This window comes from Eutrigla gurnardus, assembly GCF_963514095.1.
Source record: "Eutrigla gurnardus genome assembly, chromosome: 10".
In the NCBI taxonomy this organism is placed as follows: Eukaryota; Metazoa; Chordata; class Actinopteri; order Perciformes; family Triglidae; genus Eutrigla; species Eutrigla gurnardus.
Window position 1 is genome coordinate 24,958,378 of NC_139924.1, and position 23,631 is coordinate 24,982,008.

At 40.5% G+C, this 23,631-nt stretch overlaps 2 protein-coding genes across 3 annotated transcripts in view; one reads left to right on the plus strand and one right to left on the minus strand.

The window, feature by feature from the left end:
- The first annotated feature begins 3,505 nt into the window (after positions 1 to 3,505).
- LOC311020267 (tripartite motif-containing protein 3-like) lies at positions 3,506 to 18,576 on the plus strand. 2 transcript variants are annotated; one of them, XM_084020221.1, is made up of 13 exons: positions 3,506 to 3,636; positions 11,683 to 11,855; positions 12,409 to 12,649; positions 12,805 to 12,956; positions 13,054 to 13,234; positions 13,321 to 14,050; positions 14,282 to 14,385; positions 14,470 to 14,637; positions 14,721 to 14,889; positions 15,408 to 15,467; positions 15,694 to 15,764; positions 16,200 to 16,340; positions 16,427 to 18,565. In XM_084020221.1, exons 2-13 carry the CDS (start codon positions 11,710 to 11,712, stop codon positions 16,577 to 16,579), a joined length of 2,316 nt encoding a protein of 771 aa, XP_083876347.1. In that variant the 5' UTR covers positions 3,506 to 3,636; positions 11,683 to 11,709; the 3' UTR covers positions 16,580 to 18,565. The 2 variants fall into 2 exon arrangements, with proteins under 2 accessions (XP_083876347.1, XP_083876348.1); XM_084020222.1 differs by lacking the exon at positions 15,408 to 15,467 and having other exon boundaries at positions 16,427 to 18,576.
- Positions 18,577 to 18,974: 398 nt separating this feature from the next.
- Positions 18,975 to 23,631, minus strand: part of frem2b (FRAS1 related extracellular matrix 2b) — a 46,131-nt gene continuing 41,474 nt past the window's right edge. The window contains exons 21-24 of the mRNA XM_084020220.1: positions 22,821 to 22,947; positions 22,038 to 22,225; positions 21,805 to 21,951; positions 18,975 to 21,267 (exon numbers count right to left, since the gene is read on the minus strand). Of these exons, the coding sequence (XP_083876346.1) occupies positions 20,767 to 21,267; positions 21,805 to 21,951; positions 22,038 to 22,225; positions 22,821 to 22,947 (963 nt within the window). The 3' untranslated portion in view covers positions 18,975 to 20,766. The remainder of the gene's footprint in view (positions 21,268 to 21,804; positions 21,952 to 22,037; positions 22,226 to 22,820; positions 22,948 to 23,631) is intronic.

Sequence of the window (23,631 nt, forward strand, 5' to 3'; positions counted from 1 at the left end):
TAGTGGAGCACCAGTTGATTTCAAGATTACCCAACTGTTGTTTTAGTTTGGGAGTTTTATCATGGAGTTTGTTTTATTGTTTTCTCTTTTATGGGGAGCAACAGAGATGAGAGTCTTTCACAGTAGGCTTCCAGATTCATCTGTAAGAGAATTAATTTGTGAGGGACCCAAATTCATATTTCAATAGTTCAAGGGTTATCAAGTAATGGTCAGATAAAGAATAATCTTGAGGAAAGATGATTAAGTGTTCGATTTCAACGCCATAAGCTAAGACGATGTTGAGGATGTGGTTATGACAGTGAGTGGATTTGAGTACATTCTGACTGAAGCCAATCGAATCTATTAATGAGATAAATGCTGCACTAAGCCTGTTTTTTGCAATTGTTATGACCGGCTCAAACCCACAACACATTGAGGGACACCACGCTAGTTGTAATGCAAAAGGGTAACATTTATTTACAAGACAAAAGAGGGATCACACAAACAAAGGCTGGGATCTTGTGCCAGGGAGGAGAGAGAGAGAGGGCGGAGGAAGGATCCACTTATATAGGCCGCACCCACAGCTTCATGCAGGTGCCCTCAATCAGCCTTCAGGAAACTGCACCTTAAACACAGACACATGACAGACACACATGCAAAAGGGATGGCAAAAATATACAATGACACGTAACACAATGTCTACGGATATTAAAATCTCCCACAGTAATTGTCAGAAACTTGGATTTGTATCCTGTCTCTTGTGGTGTTTGTAAGTTCTGTTTTTCTGTTCTGACTTTGCATTTTGTTAGCTTCTTATTTTATGTTCCTTCAATCTGCATTTAGGTCAAAAATGGATACTCTTCCTCCTCCTCCTCCTCCTCCTCCTCCTCGTCTTATTTGGCGGCCACCTTGACAGCCAGTGGTTGAAAGATGACATCAGCTACAAGTAATCACTAATCAAATTTGGCAGGGGAACAGAAAAAGGCATCATTTATTTTAGTGACCTCCTCACTTCACATTTTCATTATAAACTATGAGCAGCATGGTATATACAAATTAACTATTTTTAATAAATTGTAAAACATCTAGGCAATATTAAATAAAAAGATGGACCAGAGATATTTATTAAAGTATTCTGGTCCCTGGGCAAAGTGTATTTGTCTTTTCATTTCACATACAGATAATACACATATTTGGTTTACAGTAGTCTAAGTAAAGGACACTAAAGGCAGTAACGCTGACTGCGGTTCATTTTTTAAATACCAATTTAGCTGAAGGGACGAGGCACTGACATCGTCAGCTTGTTTCATTGTCCAAGTTGTACAATGAAAATACAAAAAGGAAGTTGGGAGCCGGAAACAGACACAGCTCGCCTTCAAAGTAAAGCTTGGCTGTAGACCGCAGTGGAGCTAATAAATGGCCTAAGGACGAGGCGGAACTGGTCCGGAGATTTTCAAAATAAACGCAACGATGGCTAGCTTGACTGCTGCTGTCTGATCCGCTGCTGCATTTATAAAGTAAGTCAAACTTTTTAATGTTTGTTTGCTTGTTGAGTGACTTCATCGAGTTTATCTCTCCAACCAAACGCCGTCTACGTGTGTTTGTTGTCAACGTGCCTGCCTATCAGCGTAGCTAACCTAGCTTCAAACAACGTTAGCAATGCTAACAAAGTGACTTATCTTACTTTTTACAATCACAGTAGAGCAGTTATGCCATAAAGCAAACTCACTATTAAACTGTTTTACTGTAAGTGTTTTACAGTAAAGATAATGTAAACGGCTAATCGCAGTGATTTACTGGCAACACTATTGCCCGATGGAACAAAGCAATTTACTTTGCCGCTGTCTGCTTGATGTTTTTAGTGTTGGCATTTAACTTTAGAGTTATTGTAAGTAACTCATCATGGTGACAATGCTAATATTATTTAGAACATTGATTATGAGTTTGTTAATTAATGGTGAGACGGTTCAAGTAGTGGACATATTTTTGTTGATGGAAAGCCATTTTGTATGATGTAGCCTACCACTAGATGGCAAAATATAACAGTAAAGTGATGAGCTCGTGTTCAGAAAAATTGGGTGTTGTTGATTTCCAGGCAATCTGTCAACAAAAGAATGATGGGCACCAACGGAACTCAACGTGTATGTAAAATATTAGTCTGTTTGTTGTTGATACTTGTTGATAAATTCTATTAGACAGCATTACATGCTTGAATTCAGTACTGTAAGTTTTACAATGATGAATGTTTGTTGTTTTGCTCTATCTATTACCAGCTAATTGCACAGTTATGAGTTGCTACTGGTGGCCATGGAGAGTTATTTTATTTAATAAAAAAAAAAAAAAATAGCAAATTTGACATATAATATATGTACATGTATATAATTAATATTCATTGTTTTTGAAATAACAAACAAATATGATTCTTCTGCCGTGCATGTTACAAACCATGGTATTAGCTGTCTTGGCAGTGAGAGGTTCAGCATTGTGTGACCTGCTCACTGCTGCGTCCACACTGCAACAGCCATCTTGACTAAACTATGATGGAAGCAGTCTCCATGGCAACTCCACGTTCCCGAATAAAACCCAGCGATGACTGTCTTTGCCGCTCACCCCAAGCCCCACCCCCCACAAACTCCTCACCGCCTGCACCAACACAGTAGTGCATCCACATTACAATACATTGCCACCTTTTCTTCATTCATCTCTTTCTGTTATCTTCCTTCTGATTAGGCTTTACCGAGTGCATGGACCCATCCCCCGCTCCCCCTATAAATACACCTTCAGAGTGAAGGATCTATTGAGCTTAAGCTTGAAATAATTGCTTTGTTCTTCAAATACCTCTTTCTTGTACTTCCAGGTGAAAATCACCATCTGTCCCTCCTATAAGCACCCTAAATTATTACATAATACTAGTCTCATCAAGTGCCCTGACCCCAACCCCCATACAACCACCACCTGACTCCACCCAAATAAACTGTATCATCCATACCAGAACAACAGGACTCCCCCTGTCCCTCTGCCTCCCCCTCGCACCATTTCCCTGCTGTCATCATCCTTAATTTCCCTTTTTTTAGTTAAAATGCAAGAAACTAGGGGCCCATGGGACAAGATCCAAGAGAATATGACCTAAAACATGCATGAAGACATGCATTAAATCACTTAACGACACTCTATTTCAAGATTTTTGCCTGATTATGTTATTCAACAGTAAATTTGTTTGAGCTTGTACTCCAATCATTCTGTGTACCCTATCAATTTAAGGCTTAAAGGTAATAAACTGCATCCTTTGTCCTTTTAAGGGAACTGGGCGGTGTTTAATGTAGCCAAACCCCTTTGCACCAGACAGACTGTATCCCTCAGTCAGTTCCTGAGATTTCAACTCTTTTGCATATTCCCTGCCCCCTCCATATGCAATTGGGTTCTTCAGCTCCTCCCATCTGCAATCTAACCAATGCTGCATGTTAGCCACTCCCCTAATCTCCTCCTTTCCCTTCTCCTCTTCCTTACTGTCCCCTTCTTCTCCCAGACAGACCCTGCCCTTTCCTTTCTGTCGCCCGGTCTGAGGATTTTGTTGTAGAAGATTGGGACACTGACAATGGGAAGCTTTCTCAACGGCCTGCAGTGCTGACACTCCACTCCCTCCTGCTGGGTATTCATGTGAGTACAATCTGGCTATTCGCTTCTTTTTGATCATATCGTATTTCTGCTTTCTCATCTTGTTTGTGCCATCATCTGTAGTCCTAAATAATACAGTACAATTACTGGAATGAGATGAATTATTGATTCCTCCATCCCATCCAGCATCTGTGCGTTGATAAATTTCAGCCCCAGTCCTCGTTTTTGTCATATATTCTATTATTAAAACATTAAATAAAAGCATTTTATTCCAGCCTTATTCAACAGCAACTGTTGCACTAAAACCACCCTACTGCTCTTATTCTTTTCTGCTTCCTCAACCAGCCCACACACTTCTCCATTTTAGCTCCTAGGCAGCCCTGGCTACCGACTCTGTAGCAGGTGGGCATCTCTGCTGCAGTCTGAGGGCTGGGCTCTGTAATCAGGCATACATGCTCTTTTGTTTCGAGGATTAGTGATCTTTGGTTGATCTGAATATTTATGGGGTGTATTGCTGAGAAGCGATTTGAACCACATGTGAATCAGCGTATTGTTTGCTTATGTCATTCTTGGAGTCCTTGCGTGGCATTTTACTGCAGCAACAGCAACAGCCAATGCATCATTTTCAAAACCTCTGGCCTAGACTGCTACCAAATGATTCAGTGGTTCCTTTTTGCTTGGTCTTTTGTTCCTGAATATGGCTCATCTTTGTATAAATCTATCCCATAAGTCACATGCTTCAGCTGGTGGAAGTGTTTGGCTGGTTTGACTCTGTTGGCTGCCTGCACTGGGTCACAGGGAGGTTGCAGACGATCCTGGATGCTGTGCCCTAGGGCAGATACTTAACAGAGGCTACATGTCTCAGCCAGGACGTCAGAGTTTGTATAAAGGGGCTTGGAGTCTCAGATTATGTACATGTTCTTGAGGTAGGCATGGCAGCATGTGTATGAGAACAGTAGGGGTGCTATGTTGACCATAACAGTACACTTGTTTCAATACATCTTTGTAAATCTTGAACTAAGGACCAAGTGAAGTGATGAGATTCAACCCCTGAATGCATACGGCTTATAATGATCTGTGTACCCAGGGAACATTGAAGGTACACAGATTGATTGATTACTTGCTTGTTTGATTGATATGTTGATTGATATACCTAGATATTTATGCATTTAAAAACATAATCTCCATTCTACATTACACTCGTGTATATGAGGCCTATGAGAGTAACAGTTAACTGGGTTTATTTTCTTATCCTTTGCCCTGAAATAGAATGGTACAAAACAAATATGATTTAATTCAATATCTGCTGAAATAATTTAATTGGCTTGTCCTTTCAATTTGAAATTAGTTTAAAGTTTAAAATTCCTTTTTTACCCCTTTGAATCACATCCCAGCTTCTTCGCTTACATCAACTAGTGCCAACCAATTTCAACAATTAATTTCTTGACATCCATCCATGAATCAATCTGCAACTTTGGCACTGTACGTAGCTAAAGAAAGTTATGAGCTCATATTTATTGTTCAACATGGTTCAAGCTAGATACTCTTGAAATACCATTTCTTTCAACCTTAAACCGATTTAATATGATACATAACATTTGCATCTTTATACTGCCTTCTTAACCGTTCTTGCTTTTCATCACAAATTCTGTTTTAAAGGCTAATTTCCCATGCAGGGAAATAAAGACTGAACCGAATTGTAGTTTTAACCATTTTACAGTGAAATAGCTTTGGCCTATGAGAGTAGAGAGAAGTACAAAAATGCTGCACACAGTGTCCTACTATTATTTGGATATTTAATAAATACTTTAACTATTTTAAATCACTTGCATAGTAAATATGTACTTATACATTTCTCAACTTTATATGTATGTTGACTACAACTGATTTTATTCTGCTCATTATACTGTATGTATAAGCAAAAGCCAATCATTACACTTTGTCACATGCCCTCCTTTAAGATGGATTTTGCTGTACGGCTTGTTTAGGCGTGGCCATTTTCTGACAGCACTTCACTGGTTGAGGGCATTTTCATTAGGTTTTGTACATGAAGCATCACAAGTATACAGTATCATAGTATCACAGTATCATAACCTACTAACACATCTGAGACTATATAATGTGCATGAATGTTAGTTCAGACTTTATGAGCAATATTTCTCCGTCTAAGCTTCACATCAGTAATTTTAGGGAAAACAGATTCACCATCATTGCACAAAGATGAAAAGGGTTGATGGTTTTATTAATCTTTAAAACTTCAGCAGTTAAAATATCTAAATGCTAAAATGCCATCCTAATTTTAGTAGTATTTGGCAGTATATAAATGCAAACTGAATCCAGATGATGCAGTGCTTCCAGGAAAGACAAAATTACAGCCGTTTTTAAAGCTTAACATTTACCTTGTCAAACGTGTTACGGCTCATAGATTAATGAGGGCTTGACAACTGAGTAAATTAAAGTCAACACAACACAACACAACACAACACAAATAACCTGTTATTTAGATGGTACAATTCCCAGATAATTGTTATTATGTTAGAGTTGCCTAGTAGAGATCACACAGTGCATTTTATCAAACAAAACATTTGTGTTGCTCAACAAAGTGTCATGCCAAAATCACATAGTTCATAATTAATTCTGATCGTTCACTTGTTCTGTTGAAACGGTTAATTTTTGTTGTTTACAAGTTGTAACATGACTCATTCTTCATAGTGTACAGTGGTTATTGGTAATCAGATAATAAGGCAAAACATCACTGTTGTTCTTGAACAGGACGACATATACAAGACATCATGTGACCATGAGTCACCATATGAGACCAAAATCACTCTGTAGCTCCAACTGCAGGTGGGTCAGGGTCCGGCAGGGGCCTGAGCTTGTACTGGTCAACGTTTTATAAAGACCTGCAGTGCATGATGTGCCTGCAGACACACTGCCTGAATGCATCATGTCTTCCATCAGTCTTTATGATGGTGGGTTCACTGGGGGAGACACAAATGTCTCCTGACTCCCTTTTTATGTCAACGTTGATTAAAACCTCTGCTGACTACTGTGACGTGATGGTCACTTTCCCTCATCGTCTCTCATTAGTTGTCAGACTCATATCTACAACAAAGGAATATGAAAGGCGTCAGCTATAATGTAAGCCTACTGGAGTGCAGTTTTATTTCTGATTTTATTAAAAAAAAAATAGATATATTTATATAATGTAGCCCAATAAAGGTGATTCTAATTCTGAAATACAGTAACCACTTGCACTTTACAATTCTCTGAGTCTCATTTCTCATTTTTATTGTCTTCTTCTTTCTCTTTCTCTCTCAGTCAAAGATGTAGTTTTTAGTTGTTTTTTTATTACGATTAACATACTTCCTTACAACTTCATCAAAACATAATCGATCAAAATCAGTGAAGGGAAGTTTATCCTATATTAGATCTTCCAATCTTCTGCTCAGGCCCAGTGAAGGCAAGAACAATTACAGCATGATGAAACGTGCAGGGATACAACAGATGTGGATGGAAACATAAACTGCTGTCTATATTTAAACCCAATCTTGACAGCACATCATGGAGAGCCAACATTTCCTACTTCAGAGAGTTTAGGCCATGTGTTCCACACCAGCACACAGCAGACGGCTGAAATCAATGGTTGGAAAACTCCTCTTCGCCTGTAGTCCTCTCTGCTGTTACGCATATAGATTTCACAGAATTACAGAGGAATTATACAAATAATGGTATAAAAAATAGTGAACCGATGATCCTGAAACCTGACCTAAAATGCTGAATAGTTTGAAGAAATGTTGCTTGTCCCTTACTCAAACAAGGGAAGGGGATGGAACGAGGAAATACTTTGTATGGCTCTTGAAGTGCAAACATCCTCCTGAGTAGTCACAGTTTCATTTTATGACTTTAAAGGGAATCGTGAGGCACGTGAACATCCGTTTGATTATGAATTGTGCATCCATTTCCTGTATCATGTGGAGATACAAAAACAATATATGTATTAATATTATAATAATTACTTCAATAATCAGTAATTATACCTAAATTCTTTTGTAGACCAGATCTTTTTTGTTTATCAGCCAAAGACTTGAAGGTCTTTGCCACCATCCCAGTTCAACATAGTGAATGGAAATCATAATGTTGAAGTGCTCAATGCATTTCTTTCTTTCTTCTCCAAAAGTTTAAAAAACATTAGTGGATTTTATCATATTCACTTATTTTCATGAGCTATCCCCTTAAAGAAAATACATGTTTTAATTAATATTATATCATTTTCCTTATCACACTTTGAGGATAGCCTGGCTGGTAATATTTCGTAGGGTCTTTCTACAGAATCTTCTGTAATAGATCTCATAATCAATTAAAAAACTGTGGTGCAAAGGTTACCAGATAGGTAGGGAGTCACCAGGTTCAAGTCCTGGCCTTGTTCCCCTCAGCTCTTTCTCAATATTTCAGTCTCTCTCTGCTCACTCATTTTAAAAATAAAATACTACAAAAATCGGTGAGAGAAGTAGATCATCTATTCAGTCTGAATTTTCTTATCCACAAAATACATAATGGATAACATTCATTCAATCCATTGAAAAAGCAATGCTATTAATTTCACTCGACATAGTAGTGAAATGCACCGTACTCATTCCTTTTTTTATTACTGAGAACAGAAATGCTGCAGAAATGAGGGATAATTTGCAAGAACACACACAACTGGCAACTACAAAAAGAAGCAGTACTTTATGAGAGAGGTGAACAGCGGGGCATGGCTACCCTTGTGCAGCAGACTAACATACAAGCTGATTAAGCTGAGAGCAATGTTTTCTCTGAATCTGAGCTCATGTTACTCAAATCCAATTTAACCATTCATATTAGACGTCCCTGTATCCAGGGGAAAGGAGAACACATAAAATACTTCCTTATAGTCTGGTCCGTGGACACGCAATGCCTAGCATTCCAGTTGTGAATCATGCCAACTTTATGCAAATGTTTGTGAGGTGTTTGCTTTAATTCAAATTCAACTCCAATTTGAGTTGACTGGGCGTTATGGGGTCAGAGCTGGGAGACGGTAATCCAGATGGCAGACAGGGACTGACCCTGCATGAGGACATTAAGCCACTTAACTGTGATGCAGGGTGAGAGTGGCAAGAGATGCGTGGCCGTCAAACGACTGAATTTACAAACAACATTCACATTCTGTGGATTTTCTGCACGCGTCATGTTCCAGTACGGAGAAACACAGTTGCATACTGACTTCATCTGTGTGAAGTGCTGATCATGCACTTCCTGTGACAGGGCTTTGAAGAGGATCTAGTCACATGCTGCCACAAACATTACACTATACTCAGATTTAGGTATATAGTCTGCCTTTTACTGTCACTCTGGCTAATATTTCTACCAGGGCTATTTTTATTATTATTATTACTATTATTATTATTAATAATAATAATAATAATAATAATAATAACTTTAATTCATATAGCACCTTTCAAGAAACCCAAGGATGCTTTACACAAATAGAAAACAAACAAACAAAAAAACAAACAATTCAAACAGACAACAAACTGAGACAATTGTTTAATCTCTAAACTATTAGATTATTTATTTTACTTTTTTTAGATTCAACACGAGGAATATAACTATTTTATAGAACGTATGTATGATTTAGGCTGTGATAAGTTCTATATTCAAACAAGCACATACACAGCTACCCGGAGCTGCTGTCGGGACTGTTTTTAAAGACGGATCTTTCTGTGGTGAGCCGAGTGGGAGGAACTGAGCTGAGGAGGGCTGCTGAGAGAATGCAGCCAGGCAGGGAGGAAGGGAAGGCGGGGAGAAACAGTAAAGGCAACGGCTTGCCAGCCAAAAGGGGAGGAGCTTGAGGGCTTTGGCTCCTCAAGCTTCCTCCTGATGTCACCGTTCAGCTGCTGCAATTCAGAGCCATGTGAGGGGAAGACAGCCCAGGGAGGGGGAGGGCTTTTGAGGGGAGACAAGAGTAGGGGGAGGCTGAGTGGGAAGGGCTGGCTGTGCGAACAGTGAAAGGGTTCAGCAGAGCTCCTTAGTCGTAGGCCGTGTAGTTAGGATCAACAATAGGGCCTGCGTGCCCCATCTGCAAGACGTATGTGGTTGTGATCGGGACTGCTGATGCTATGAGTGCATTTATGCAGTTTTGAGAGCAAGAGAAGAGAAAAAAAAGAGGACAATAGAAGGAGGAAAAAAAGATGGAGGGAGGGAAAGAGATGTGGGTTGGTGAGCTGTGAGCAGATCTGGAATGCCATTGTTAGATGTCGGTGCTCTGTGTTGCAGAGAGGGACAGCTGCCTCCGAGGCCTGCTTGCTCATGTGAAACAGGCAACCTAGTTCACTGTGAATTTCACCCCCATCTCCCTACAGACAGACAGACAGACAGGCAGGTGGTGCCTGAACCCAGCCAGCTGGGAGTCAAGGAAAGGAACCGGGAGGAATTTGGGGAGTGGCGTTCTAAGGCTTCCTTTTTCCTTACTCTCAAAGAAAAGGGGCCTAGCTATATTTGTCCAGGCAGAGCCAAGAAGGCAGAGTGGGGAGCTTTAGCTCTTGGAGCTAGCAGCTAGGTGATGTGCAGGCCTGTTTACTCTTATCCCAAGTCTGACTGAGAGAGCAATTGTGTAGATGCGACCTCAAAGAAGAAGTGACCAACCCTACTGTTGGAACAGTGGCTGAAAGATGAGGCGAGGCTAGGATTGTACAGTCATAGGGCTGTGACGCATGAAGAGGTGGTGTGTGAGTTGACTTTGCCTTCTAAGGAAAGGGTTGTGTGTATTTCTTAGCAATAATTTGAGCTAGATCTTAACAATTGCAGTTATGCAACATTACAATTAATAGGGAATCTTTCTCAGCTGACTGTTAATATATCCATGTCCTTATCCTAAGTTGTGTTCTGCATGAGTCCTTTCTCAGATGCATATAACTCAGAAATATTCTATCGATCCACAAGAAGGTTTGCTTTTAGGTTTGTTTATTTGCAGCTGAACCAAGTCAAACAGGGTGGTTGTGAAATACACACTTCCAGTCGTTACATTCCACTGCTCTCCGTCTCACATAGATGATATTAGCACTACAACTTCATGATTATCATGTCTAAAAACTGAGTATTATTTTTTGTATGTCGGATATTCTTTTCCATAATTGAGATAGACACAGTGTGCAGCCACATTTCACTCAGCCAGTGTTTATGAAGTAACTGAGCATTTATGACTATATATTTATAGAGCCTTGTCCACAATATAGGAGAACATAATCAGGCATGAAGGGGATGGAGGGCTTTCATTCAAGAGGCTCTATGCGGTCTGGATGTTGATACAAAGAGGCCGTGACATGCTAATGGCATGTTCTCTACAATGTTGGCAATACAAACATGAAAACAGATTAATGTTGTACACACGTTACTTTCACCGTATTCATATTATTTGCATTGAAGCGGTGTGTCTGTGTTTTTGATATTCATGTAATCCGTCATGTGCTTATGTACAATATGACAGAAGTACAACATTGAGGCACACTGAGATAATCCGTGTTTGACCCAGTGATACAGTTTCATGCAACAGCAACTACCATCTGAAAATAGACCCAGCAGTTATCCGGACATCATCTGGAATTCAGCAGAGCTAAACACTCAAACGGAGGACATTGTGTACGTTAAAATATTGTCGGGGATTACTCGAGATGCATTTTAAGTATTTTTGTTAGCAGCATATTTATATATACACATATTCCACTTCTAACATCACTGTAAACACAGACATGTTGGCTCCTAGACTGCATAGTTCTCACGACTTAGAGTTCTGCCCTGCGGTGTTAATCTCATGTATTCATTCATTAATTTGTAAAGTCAACCAACCTTTAGCTATGAAGATATGATGGCTCATCATACTGATACAGTTTAGCAAGAGAGGGAATGCACACAATGCCAGCAGGATTTCGATGAGGTTTCATTATGTTAACAGTTATGACTCATTTCTCCCTCTGCTCATGCTGAGAGTAAGTGAATACACCCTGTTACTTCATTTCCTTGAGGCTTTCGTGACCTTTCTCCCGTTCCTCCCACTCTGTGTGTTTGCAGGCTAAGCGGTCCCTTCGCCCTCTTTGAATGTCCGTCACGATGGCTAAGCGCGAGACCGGCAGCACCAGCCCTGTGGTCAGGCAGATAGACAAGCAGTTCCTGGTCTGCAGCATTTGTTTGGACCATTATCACAACCCCAAGGTTCTGCCCTGCCTGCACACCTTCTGTGAGAAGTAAGCTCTGAATCACTCAAACCTCAGGTGTACAGCACCTTTCATACAATTTAGTTCAAAGTTATTAATACTGTAATTAATATGATAGTAGAATGATAAACTGTAAAACAATGAGAGACAAATAAAGACAAAGATTTAGCATGAGTTGTACTAGCATTTATTCTGTTGATATTAGTATATCCTCTGCCTGCAGTGGATTCTTCAGTTGACTGGGATGCATTAAAGGGATTTTTCAAGACATTTTTTAAAAATCACCCCCGTTATGCCAGCTATTTTCTCATCATTGTGGCTTCTGCACGATGGAAGACACCAACCACAGCATTGTTGGCAGCGGGCTCTGATTTCCACCACTCTGTTGCTCCATCACGGGACACATTGTACAGCTATTTAAATAGTGTTGTGCTCTCTGTTGTGCACAGCCAAACCTGTTCGGATGACTATTGTCTTCTGAGCAAATCTAATAAACGCTTTTGCATGTTTACGCCATGTTGACTCTGGAATAGGTGCCACATAGCAGCTTCAATCCTCTAATGAATTTCTCGTATGTCTCTAGATGTCTACAGAACTACATCCCTCCCCAGTCTTTGACGCTGTCCTGTCCAGTATGCAGACAGACCTCTATCTTGCCAGAGAAAGGTGTGGCAGCCCTACAGAACAACTTCTTCATCACAAATCTAATGGAGGTGTTACAGCGAGACCCAGAGTGCAGCCGACCGGAGGCCTGTAACGTTCTTGAGTCAGCCAGTGCAGCTACAGCCTGTCAGCCCCTCTCATGCCCCAACCACGAGGGCAAGGTAAGCTAAAACGGAAGGACATATGTTGTTATGGTATATCAACCACAAGTTCATGAACACGCTGTTACAAAAGCTCATCTGAAATATTTGTTTGAATTTCTAAGCACATTTACCAACAGAAAATATGATGTTGTGCTCCACTGCACCACCTGCAGGTGATGGAGTTTTACTGCGAGTCATGTGAAACAGCCATGTGTCTGGAGTGTACAGAAGGAGAACACAGGGAACATGTGACAGTTCCTCTGAGGGACGTGTTGGAACAGCATAAGTCGGCGCTAAAAAATCAGCTGGACGCTGTGCGCAACAGGTACGATTTCCAGTGCTTTAATCCATAATGTAGTATGTGATTGCATTTGGAAGTATAACGAATGCTAATTTTCATCTTATTTGCTTTCGTCTGGTAGACTACCTCAGCTGACGGCTGCCATTGAGCTTGTGAATGAGATCTCCAAGCAGCTAACAGAGCGGAAAAATGAGGCAGTGACTGAAATCAGTAACACTTTTGATGAGCTGGAGAAGGCCTTACACCAACGCAAGACTGCTCTCATTAATGAGGTGGAAAACATCTGCAGCACTAAGCAGAAGGTCTGAGGTCTTCCTGTTCTTTTTTTTTATAATGTTCCACATTTTAGTACCACTGAATGTCTTCCTCTGTCTCTTTGGGCGTTTAGGTGCTTCAAGCCCAGCTGACATCGTTGCTCCAGGGCAAAGAGAACATTCAAAGCAGCTGCAACTTCACAGAGCAGGCCCTGAGCCACGGCAGTGCCACCGAGGTCCTGTTGGTCCAGAAGCAGATGGGTGAGCGGGTCAGTGCTCTGGCGCGACACACCTTTCCTGAGCATCCCCACGAAAATGGACATCTGGAATGCCAGGTGGAGACGGATGGACTGAGGCGATCCATTCAGAACCTGGGAGTCCTGATCACAACGGGGACTGTAGGCCACACTAGTGTCGCCACCGGTGAAGGTCTGCGACATGCACTGGTCGGCCAGCACACTACTGTCACAGTCACTACTAAAGACAAGGAAGGGGAACTAGTAAAGACTGGTAATGCTGCTCTGAGAGCAGAGATTATCTCTGCAGATGCGGTGTGCACTGTAGCCGAGGTGGCCGACAACAAGAATGGCACCTATGAGGTTGGATATACCATCCGCTCAGAGGGAGAATTCACCTTCTCCTTGCTGCTCTACGACCAGCCTGTGAGAGGGAGTCCATTCCGGTTGCGTGCCGTCAAGCCGTCGGATGTCCTGCAGTCACCAGACGACGTGAAGAGAAGAGTGAAGTCCCCGAGTGGAGGAGGAGGTCATGTTCGACAGAAGGCTGTGCGCAGACCCTCCAGCATGTACAGCACCACCAAGAAAAAGGAAAACCCAATAGAGGATGAGCTGATCTACAGAGTGGGTGGGTGCATAACTGCATGGATCTGCACTTAATTAGGGTTCCTGCTGACTGAGCTGTATTTTATTCTAGAGCTCACACCGAGTCACATCTCTCCATAGTTTGAGGATATGATGATGCAGAAAATATTCAGTTTTTCACCTCTTTTGTGTTTCCTCTGTCCATTCATATTGTTAAAAAGCAAGTGAAAGCTGAACACTTACATTATTAGTGTATGTCTCGTTGATATGATAGGAACAAGAGGACGAGATAAAGGAGAATTCACTAACCTACAAGGCATCTCCACCTCCAGTAATGGACGGATTGTGGTGGCAGACAGCAACAATCAGTGTATTCAGGTAAGTCTCATTCTCTCGAGCTGAAATACAAAGCTAATGAACTATTTAATTGTTAAGCTTTCGGAGTATTTTCTCTATTTCTAGGTTTTCACAAATGATGGCCAGTTCAAGATGAGGTTTGGAGTCCGAGGCCGTTCACCAGGGCAGCTGCAGCGCCCCACGGGGGTCACAGTTGACATGAACGGCGACATAATTGTAGCCGATTACGACAACAGATGGATTAGCATCTTCTCCTCGGATGGAAAGTTCAAGGTGAGTGGTCGCAGACGAACAAGTGTTTTTTACTGTAATAACACAGTGTTGTGAAAGACTAAAGTGTCCCCTGGCTATCGCAGAACAAAATCGGTGCTGGAAGATTGATGGGACCCAAAGGTGTTGCTGTGGATAAGAATGGACATATCATCACAGTTGATAATAAGGCTTGCTGTGTCTTCATCTTCCAATCAAATGGGAAGCTGGTGACAAAGTTTGGAGCCAGAGGAACCTCAGACAGGCACTTTGCAGGTACTGTGTCATACATAGTAAAAATGATCATTTCTTTAATTTCTCTTACAGGAAAAGGAGATGCACAACGAATGATGCTTTATGTCTGGTTGGGCCAGATTTACAGATTCCATTGATGTTTCTTACTTTACAGGAATAGTATTTTTTCGTGCAAATCTCATTTCCTAAGTGATCGACATGTTTGTATGCACCCTTTATTTTAGAGTCTAACTGATGTAAGCATGCATAGCTGCTTGTTTAATTATACACCTGTATTATTGCATTGGTAATGTTGTAGACCTGATCATCAGAGAACAAGGCAGAGCTGCAAAGAGGCGGTAGTTTGTAAGGCACCCTAATGCATGAAAAAGGTGTGAGATTTGTCTTCCTGTCTTTGCCTCTCACTCAGATTTCATGAAAAAAGTCACATGTTAATAAAATATACTTGCATTACTGAAGTCCTTGTTGATATGGCTTCCCTTGTTGCACAAACGGCAGTATTTCAGTTGAAACTCATCCCTTCTCTTTTTTTTTTATAGAAAAGAGTGGTGCAAACATTGCACTGGAACAAAAGCTTAGTAAATCTGGCCCCGTTTTCAGTAAGTAATTAATTTGCTGTGAGTGTAAACTAAGAGAATAAATCTGTGCTCGTTTTTCCGTGTTGGTGCATCGGCTCTGTCCTGTCTCACGTTTTGTTCCGCGTCAACTCTCAGAGTGTCTTTGTGTCCTGTGTGTCCCGTCGTCCAAAAATAGTGTGGAACTTCCTCTCGTAGGTTGTACAGTGGATGACTCTCTTTCCCTCTCTGTCTCCTCTGCTGCTACCAGGTCCTCACTTTGTGGCCATAAATAACAAAAATGAAATTGTGGTAACAGACTTTCATAACCATTCAGTCAAGGTATGGCTCGTTGCAAGTATGTATGTACATTTCTTATTGTAGTAAACCTGCTTTGGAAGTATTATGAATAAATGGTTTACAGGAAAATATCTGAATTAATTTAACGAACTAGTCAACTTAGAAGTCCAGTAATCTGAATGAAGTGGTGGGCTAACTTATAAATGGACATTCTTTTTCACATTCTTAGTGTTCCACAATGACATTGCTAGTCTTTCTGAATGCATATAAAACAATAAAAAATAAACAAGCAATTTAAAATCGATCAAACATAAACATTAGGATGATAAAGTAACTGATTTTACAAGTTCAAAGTTATATATTTACTTTTTTTAGATCATTTTATCACTGTGCTTTTTATCCTGTTTTCCTTAACATATTTATATTATGTGTGAGTATAATTTTCCCATTCTCTTCCCTGTCTAATCTCTCCCGCAGGTGTACAATGCAGATGGGGAGTTCCTGTTTAAATTTGGCTCCCATGGGGAGGGGAATGGCCAGTTCAACGCTCCAACAGGCGTGGCTGTGGATGCCAATGGAAACATCATTGTTGCTGATTGGGGCAACAGTCGGATCCAGGTTAGCTTGAGAAAACGACATCACGTTGAAAGCAGGGAGTATAAGTATATCACTTCCCCTTACCTGTGTGCTATGTAACCAACCAGGTGTTCGACAGCTCAGGATCCTTCCTGTCCTACATCAACACAACGGCGGACCCCCTTTATGGCCCTCAGGGTCTGGCCCTCACATCTGATGGTCATGTTGCGGTGGCGGACTCTGGGAACCACTGCTTCAAGGTCTACCGCTACCTGCAGTAGAGACCTGAGACGGCCATCTTCACCACTGCACTGACGACACAACCAATGTATTCTACAAGGTGCAATGACCATTCCAATGCAGCCTTTTTATGTGCACATCAGCTGATCTCACAGATATAACGAAGTGTCTGATCCTGACGTTACCCTCCTTATGATGTGTGTTGAAGGCTGTTTTTAACGTTGGATAATGTAGCAGCCTTGGGACGAGTAACGGACATAAAGCTATGGACTGGTTTTTGAGAAGATGCAAAAACCTTTTTTGTGTGTTGTACACTGTGGATGGTATTATTAAACCACGTTCTGTGAGCCCCGGACAGGATAGGATATAGATTGAAGTATTTAACGAGCCATAACTTGTCCAAGTGCATGACTTTTTATTTTATCTTAATACCTAGGCAACATGTACCCATCCGTTGCTTTTCTCATCAAATAGTTAATGCTTACAGTGAAATGAGCAGCGCTATACGTCTCCAGCAATGAAATGTAAAATTTCTCATTTACTGACATCTCGCATAAAAAAAACGTCATCACCATCTGTGCATTGATTTGCTGTATGTACTGTATATACATAAATGTATATTGTGTATATTAGATCACTGCGTATGTATGTGCTATGATTTTTAAAAACACAGCCTTTTGGCTGTTCAGAGAGCAGCAGTCAAGGATTCCAGGATTTTAAACGTGTTTAAGGCAGCTGTGAAAAAGTGTGCTTTTTAAACGTACCCAGCACATGCTTAAAAGAAGAGTGTCATATTTATTGCTAATGTAAGCAGCACAATAATCATTTTTGTTAATATATCTGTTGTTTTGAAAGGAAAAACAAAATGTTAAAAATAATAATTTATTTTATTTTATACACAAGCTCAGCATTTACAAATTATTTTTCTAAATTGATGTACTTTTTCTTTTTTTTAGAGCTTCACACTTCATCCCTTTCCCTTCAAGGGATATTTCACCGTAAAACAGCCACATCTGGACATTTTGTACACATGAGCAGCTCTTTTTCAAAGCTATAAACTCATCTTGTTTCATTTGAGATGCCAAAAAAAAAAGTGTTCTCTGTGTTTCCGTTAATGGCTAAAGATATGCCACTAATTATTATCATTATTATTTTTCAGCTTTATTCAGTTACAAACCAGAAATATGACTTGTAGCCTATCTCAGGAAATGCATCCAAATTAGATCAGGATGTCAATGGAACAACTTAAAAACAATGTATTATCAGCTTTTGAGATAAATGTTCAGAGCTTTGTGAAAAAACTGTTAATTTGTACAAATGTAGTCTGGATCCAACACCACAGAAATGACTGGGATGGAATATGAATTCTGTTTTTACAGTGCTTTTTGGCTTTTTCAAAGGAACCGGTTACAACGTATTTAAATGATAGTTTAGATTGGGTGACATTTGCCAACAAACTCATCTGTGCTTTTTTCTCACCTATGATGCTGTTGTGAGCTATCTAACCAAACACTGTTAGATCGGAGTTTCTGCCTGCATTACATCAACCAACGATTAAGTAAAAACCTGTACCAGTAGAGCTGTTGCTGCTGTTGCTCCCCCTGGTGCTTATTATGTGTAATGTCATAAGAACACCTGGTGCCACAGCAGAAGAGAGACCAGGTGCGGGGAGAAGGCAACTTCCTGGTCCGACAGATTTGCCCACAGCACTTTGCTAAACACCCAAACACCCACATCCACCTTCCCAAGTGTAAAGATATTCTGAGCGACAGGATATGACCCGATTTCACCCGTTAAGTCCACCAGGAAGCTGCTGCTTTTCATGCCCCTGATCCGTTTGTCTTGTTGCCAAACAGGAGCCCAGAGGTCTTAAGAATCAAAGGCTCACCTTTTTCAGATTTTGTCTCAAGCATTTTACACTACGCTGTGTCACACCAATACAAATTTTGTTCTGAATATGAATATGCACTGGTAATAAAAGCACATGGTTTACTGAGTCATTGTATATGTACTGCTCGTTATGCTTGACTTATACACTGAGGGCAATTGGATCTGTGTCTACATTTGCACATTGAATTTAATCACTAAATGGTGGTAATAAGGAAATGATGAGCTCAGGAGTGGGTCCACTTCAAATTTAGATTTCTTGAAATTAATAACGAGAGCAATCTAAATAGCTTTTATTAGCTTTGTGTAAAAGTATTCCTGGTCTTGCATCTCTTCTCAGAACTACTGATATATTACATTTTGACAAAAGCGGGGCCGATGCTCAATCAGATCAAAAGGTATATTTATAAACGGTTGCAATTTGACTATTTTCAGTCAAATTATTTAAAAATTTTAAAAAGTTGGCAACCAGTCCAAATAACTTAAATGAATGTTCTGCAACGCCTAATAACAGCTTCGAGCTAAAACATATGGACGAAAAAATTCTTGAAAAATTATTTATTTGCAGACCATGCTGTGCTTCTGGTCTATGTTACAAATACTTACAGCACATACAGTATGCATTTTTTAACCGTAATCATTCCCAAAACATCCAAATGGTATATTTATATGTAATACATATGTATATACATACATACATGTGCATAAAAAAAGCTCAGAATGCGCTCAAAGCATTAGAGTTGAAATTAAAAAAAAAAACATTACATTGATACAGTGTCAAACTGAGATAAGCAAGCATATTGTGCAGTGAAAAAAAAATACTTGGGATAAACATATGAAGGTATGATATCACAGGTTGCATAGAATTGTTTTACATTTTAAAAATAAAAATGCAAATAAACCTGACATTTATAAAGTAGTGACTATGAAGTTAGTGTCTACATACGATACGTGAGGTAATCACATTTAATGGCAATCCTGTGCCTGGATCTGGAAAAAACACAACTCTGATACATGGAAAGACATCTTATGGCATAATGTATTTTATAATGAAATCCCAATAATAAACAAGGTACGCTGTTTCTGAAAGTTAGGTTCAAAGCTAAATTTAAAAAGGGAGATGAAATGTGAGTAAATGAAAAATAAATAAATACATGTAAAACTATTGAATCAGGGAGAGGACAGCAGTTCTCACAGTAATGCTGTTGATTGAGGGTAAAACATCGAATTCCCTTTAAGTGAAATCTGCTAAACTTAAACAAACAAACAAATAAGCACCGTCAACACATAGCCCTGCTGTGAGAGGGATCTGGATTCCCAGCTATCTCTACCAAGCTACAGTAGTCAACATTTTAAAATGTAGTATACCTGTTGTACCAAGAGTGAAAACAGTTCCTGTTGGAAATAATGGCTCTGGAAGCGCTACTATAGTACACTGTACATTGCAGACCAGCTGTCTTTAAAGTCAATTCAATACTACAGACTCTATCAGTTTCACTTCTCTCTAGAGCCATGTTTTTAATTATTAGGTCTTAAAATCATACAGTGTTTCAACAACTCAATACAAGGGGGAATTTAACAATAACAATTTATAAATACTGTTTTTTTATGGGATACACTGTAAAACACAAACTGGTGGAAATACAGTAGCTCAGACACATTTATCATAACTCCATTCAAATCAACAGTTAAACAGTCTTGAAATACAGAAACAAAATGCATGCAAACACATGAGCACAAGGAAACAATATGAAAAGTATGTTGTATGTTTCACTGATTACACGAGACAAGAGATACTGTAACATACATCATAAAACCTCAACATTCGGTGATTTCTTAGGCACGCACTGAATATATGGACAAATCATTCTCTATAAGAGCAGACGGGTTCACCCAGTGTAAGCAAAACTAGAGGCAGTGTCTTAACGCAGCAAATCGAATGTACAAATCCAGTTGTTAACTACTACAGTATGAGAAATATCCACCTTCTCTTGACCTATTCAGTAAAACATCAAATGCCATTCAAGTTAAGAGGTGTCTCCTGTAGCACCTTTGGAAAAGTAACAACACCATTTTTGGATCGTGTGGCGAAAGCAAATACAATAAGTGGGTGCTGACAACTTGACTCGCGCCTTGAAACAGCTGCTAACAAAGTCCGTCTCCGTGTTGGTTTCCGGACCTCGGTCGTGAACGTAATGCAGTTTTCAAGTAGATTTTCTGAAAGGAATCAAAGCTCTTGTAGTTCGTGTTGCTTCACACACAATCCTTAATGTTTCATCTAAATGTGAGGCACTTGCAAAACAAAAAGATATGAAGTAAAACTCAACCGTCAGTCTGTCTCTTAGACCTCAGAGCTGTCACTGAGGGCTTGTGTCACCATGGGTTCTGTGCTGCTGGAGCTCTTGGGTACGTCCTTCTTCTCTCGCTTGGACCGGACCAGCAACACCACCACGATGATGATGAGCACGGTGAGGAGCAGCCCGACAAGGACGCCAATGATCAACACTAGTCTGTCATCGCCGTTGTCTGTCTGGTTGAGCTCGCGGGGGATGACGCCTTTGGTGAAGATCTCCCTCTCTGGACTCGTCCTCTGCTGGCTGCTGCGGTCCAGAGCGATGTGGAGGATGTTGGTGCCGCGGTTGTTACTCTGACCGATCTCCTCTACTACGTCTGGCGCGTCATTAGTTGATCTCCTGCTGCGGAGTTGATCCTTTGGCAGTGGATTTGCATGCTGACTCATCACATGGTACTCCAGGCTTCTCTTCCCTATGCCACGGTTAGCGTTGTCCCGTGAACGGACAGTGTAGATGGTATGAATGTACCACTCTCTCCCTGTAGATACCTGGAGAAAGCAACAGTTTTTAGAAATTATACCTGGAGAGCATTTTATGGCACATCGTGCTGCAGAATGATTCATTTTGTTGAACCTTAAGAGTCTAATTATAAAATATATTCATATAAACCCACCATAAAATACTTTTAACACAGTTTTTCAATGTATCTTGACATGATGCCACCTCAAACATACAATGTAACCATTGCAGTGACTGTACAATGGAGTTGAAAAGCAGAAAAGTTTTCAGCCATTGGAATGTTTGGATGGATTTTTCTCCTTAACGAGCCTAGAAATACAGACTCACTGACCAGAAGTAGCAAAATGGACTCGATGAAATGGCAGAGTCTGACTCGTATGTGTCATATAAAGGCCAGGCTGCAAAATGATGGGATTTCTCACTCGTAATAAGGTTTCAACACAGAAAGTGTAAGGTTAACGAGTTGTATTTTTCCCCTGGCTTGTTAAGAAGAAAAAGTTACAACATTCCCGATGTGTTAATTGGCCACACAAAAATGTCTTTCTTGTACTTGTACATATACTGACCTGGAAGAGAGCTGAGGAATCAATTCTGAAACCATCCGACCCAGGTTGTCTCACTAGAGATAAAGCGCCGGGGTCATCCACTGCCAGGAAGGCATTGAAAGCTACATTGCCAAATGTCCGGGCCTGGGTCTCTGGCTGGGCCTTGTCCTTGAGTGAGGAGATGACACAGGGAGGAATATTAACGTTTGAATGGACACACAGCACATAATGACATGATGACTTGTGTTACTTACAATGATCTTGAATCGGTAGAGTAGTGAGGGAGCATCAGCCAGACAGCCAAACTCAAAATTGCTGGGGTTATATTTAGGAACATATCCATCAGCTCCAGTACACATGAACACTTTCTCTATGTTACAAATAAAGGAGTCTCCCAAGTTCTGGACTGGATCCACCATCACTCTGCCATAAATGGTATCCCCTGAGGGAAGAGGAATCCAGTTTACATCACAGCAAAATACATAAACTCCATGGTTGAAGTTGAAAGTTGTACCAAGAAAGGTTTTTAATTGGTACACTGGTGCAGTTCTCTCAAGTGATTTTATTTTTCCTAGATAAGCAATATTGAGAACAACATTAAAGCCTCGGCTGAAACTACCTCCTCATTCTTGGCAACAAGAGCTTTCAACTCTCACTTGGACAGCTGCTTCAAGGACTTTTCAAAAATCTTTCAAGAGGTTGTTGAGAAAAATTTAATTTAGGCTCTCGAGATAAGCTTGTTTTGAGGAAAGACATAAAACATGAAGGCAAAAATTAGACTTGATCAAGGCCTCATTTCATTTAAATGCTATGTTATTGGGACAGGGAATAATGGGGAACATTTCTGCTAAATCACCACAACTATTCATCACACAGGGATTTACTTTTGATCTGTAAAAGGAAGTCTAAGGAGCTGAGTAATTGAATTCATTCAGGGCTGTCAGGACTATTTTGGGCCCTGTTTTTTATACGTTTTTTTAATACACACACTTTCAAGAGCAGTTGGTATTTTAAATGAACTCATGTTATTGCCTTACCTTGGGAAAAGGCAGTGTCACTCTCCTGTCCAAAGCCCATGGAGCCGTCTGAGAGCCAGAGTGTCTGCTTAGAGAGTAAGAGCATCTGCGTGTTCAGACTGAACTCAGCAGCCACTGGATCGCTAACCTAGACACACAGAGAAGACAGACAAGCATGGACAAACCATGAGAAGATGGCAATTTATCAAATAAATGGAGATGGGGGGGATTTGTCTCCCCAAATTAATTTGGCCAGCTTCGCTATTATCACTGTGCATGGTGTTTTGATGCTGGGGGAGCACCAGGAGCCAGGTGCAGCTAAATGGATTAAAAGGGGGGATGTTGATTAGAGATTTGTTTCTGACAGCATCAGCGAGAAGAATTTTATGAGTACTTGATTAGATGGAGGGAACCAGGAGGGAATTTCCTCTTAGATTTTGTAAGTGTTTTTCAAAATAACAGAGAGAGCCAAGAAGATTTATGACTCAGAGCCAGGAGGGCTGGCTTACAGGAAGTAATGAATAAAGGAGATATATATTTGATCGTTTAAAACTATAAACCCTTGCTAGGTCGTGCACCATGTCACCCATGCTTTATCTTGTTTGCCATGCATAGTCTCATATAGATCACTCTGGTCAGGTGATCTGTTTCTGCAGAATCACAGGTATACGGGGGCGTGGCCTGGGAACAAAGGGAAGAGAATTGTTTGGGGTGGCAAGAAGGAACTGTTTTTAAAGGTAGACAGAGGAGTAATGTTGAAGCCCATAGCCTTCAGTTGAGAGATGGAAAGCCCCTGTGTATGGCTTTACCTCACCCATGAAAGTGGTGAACA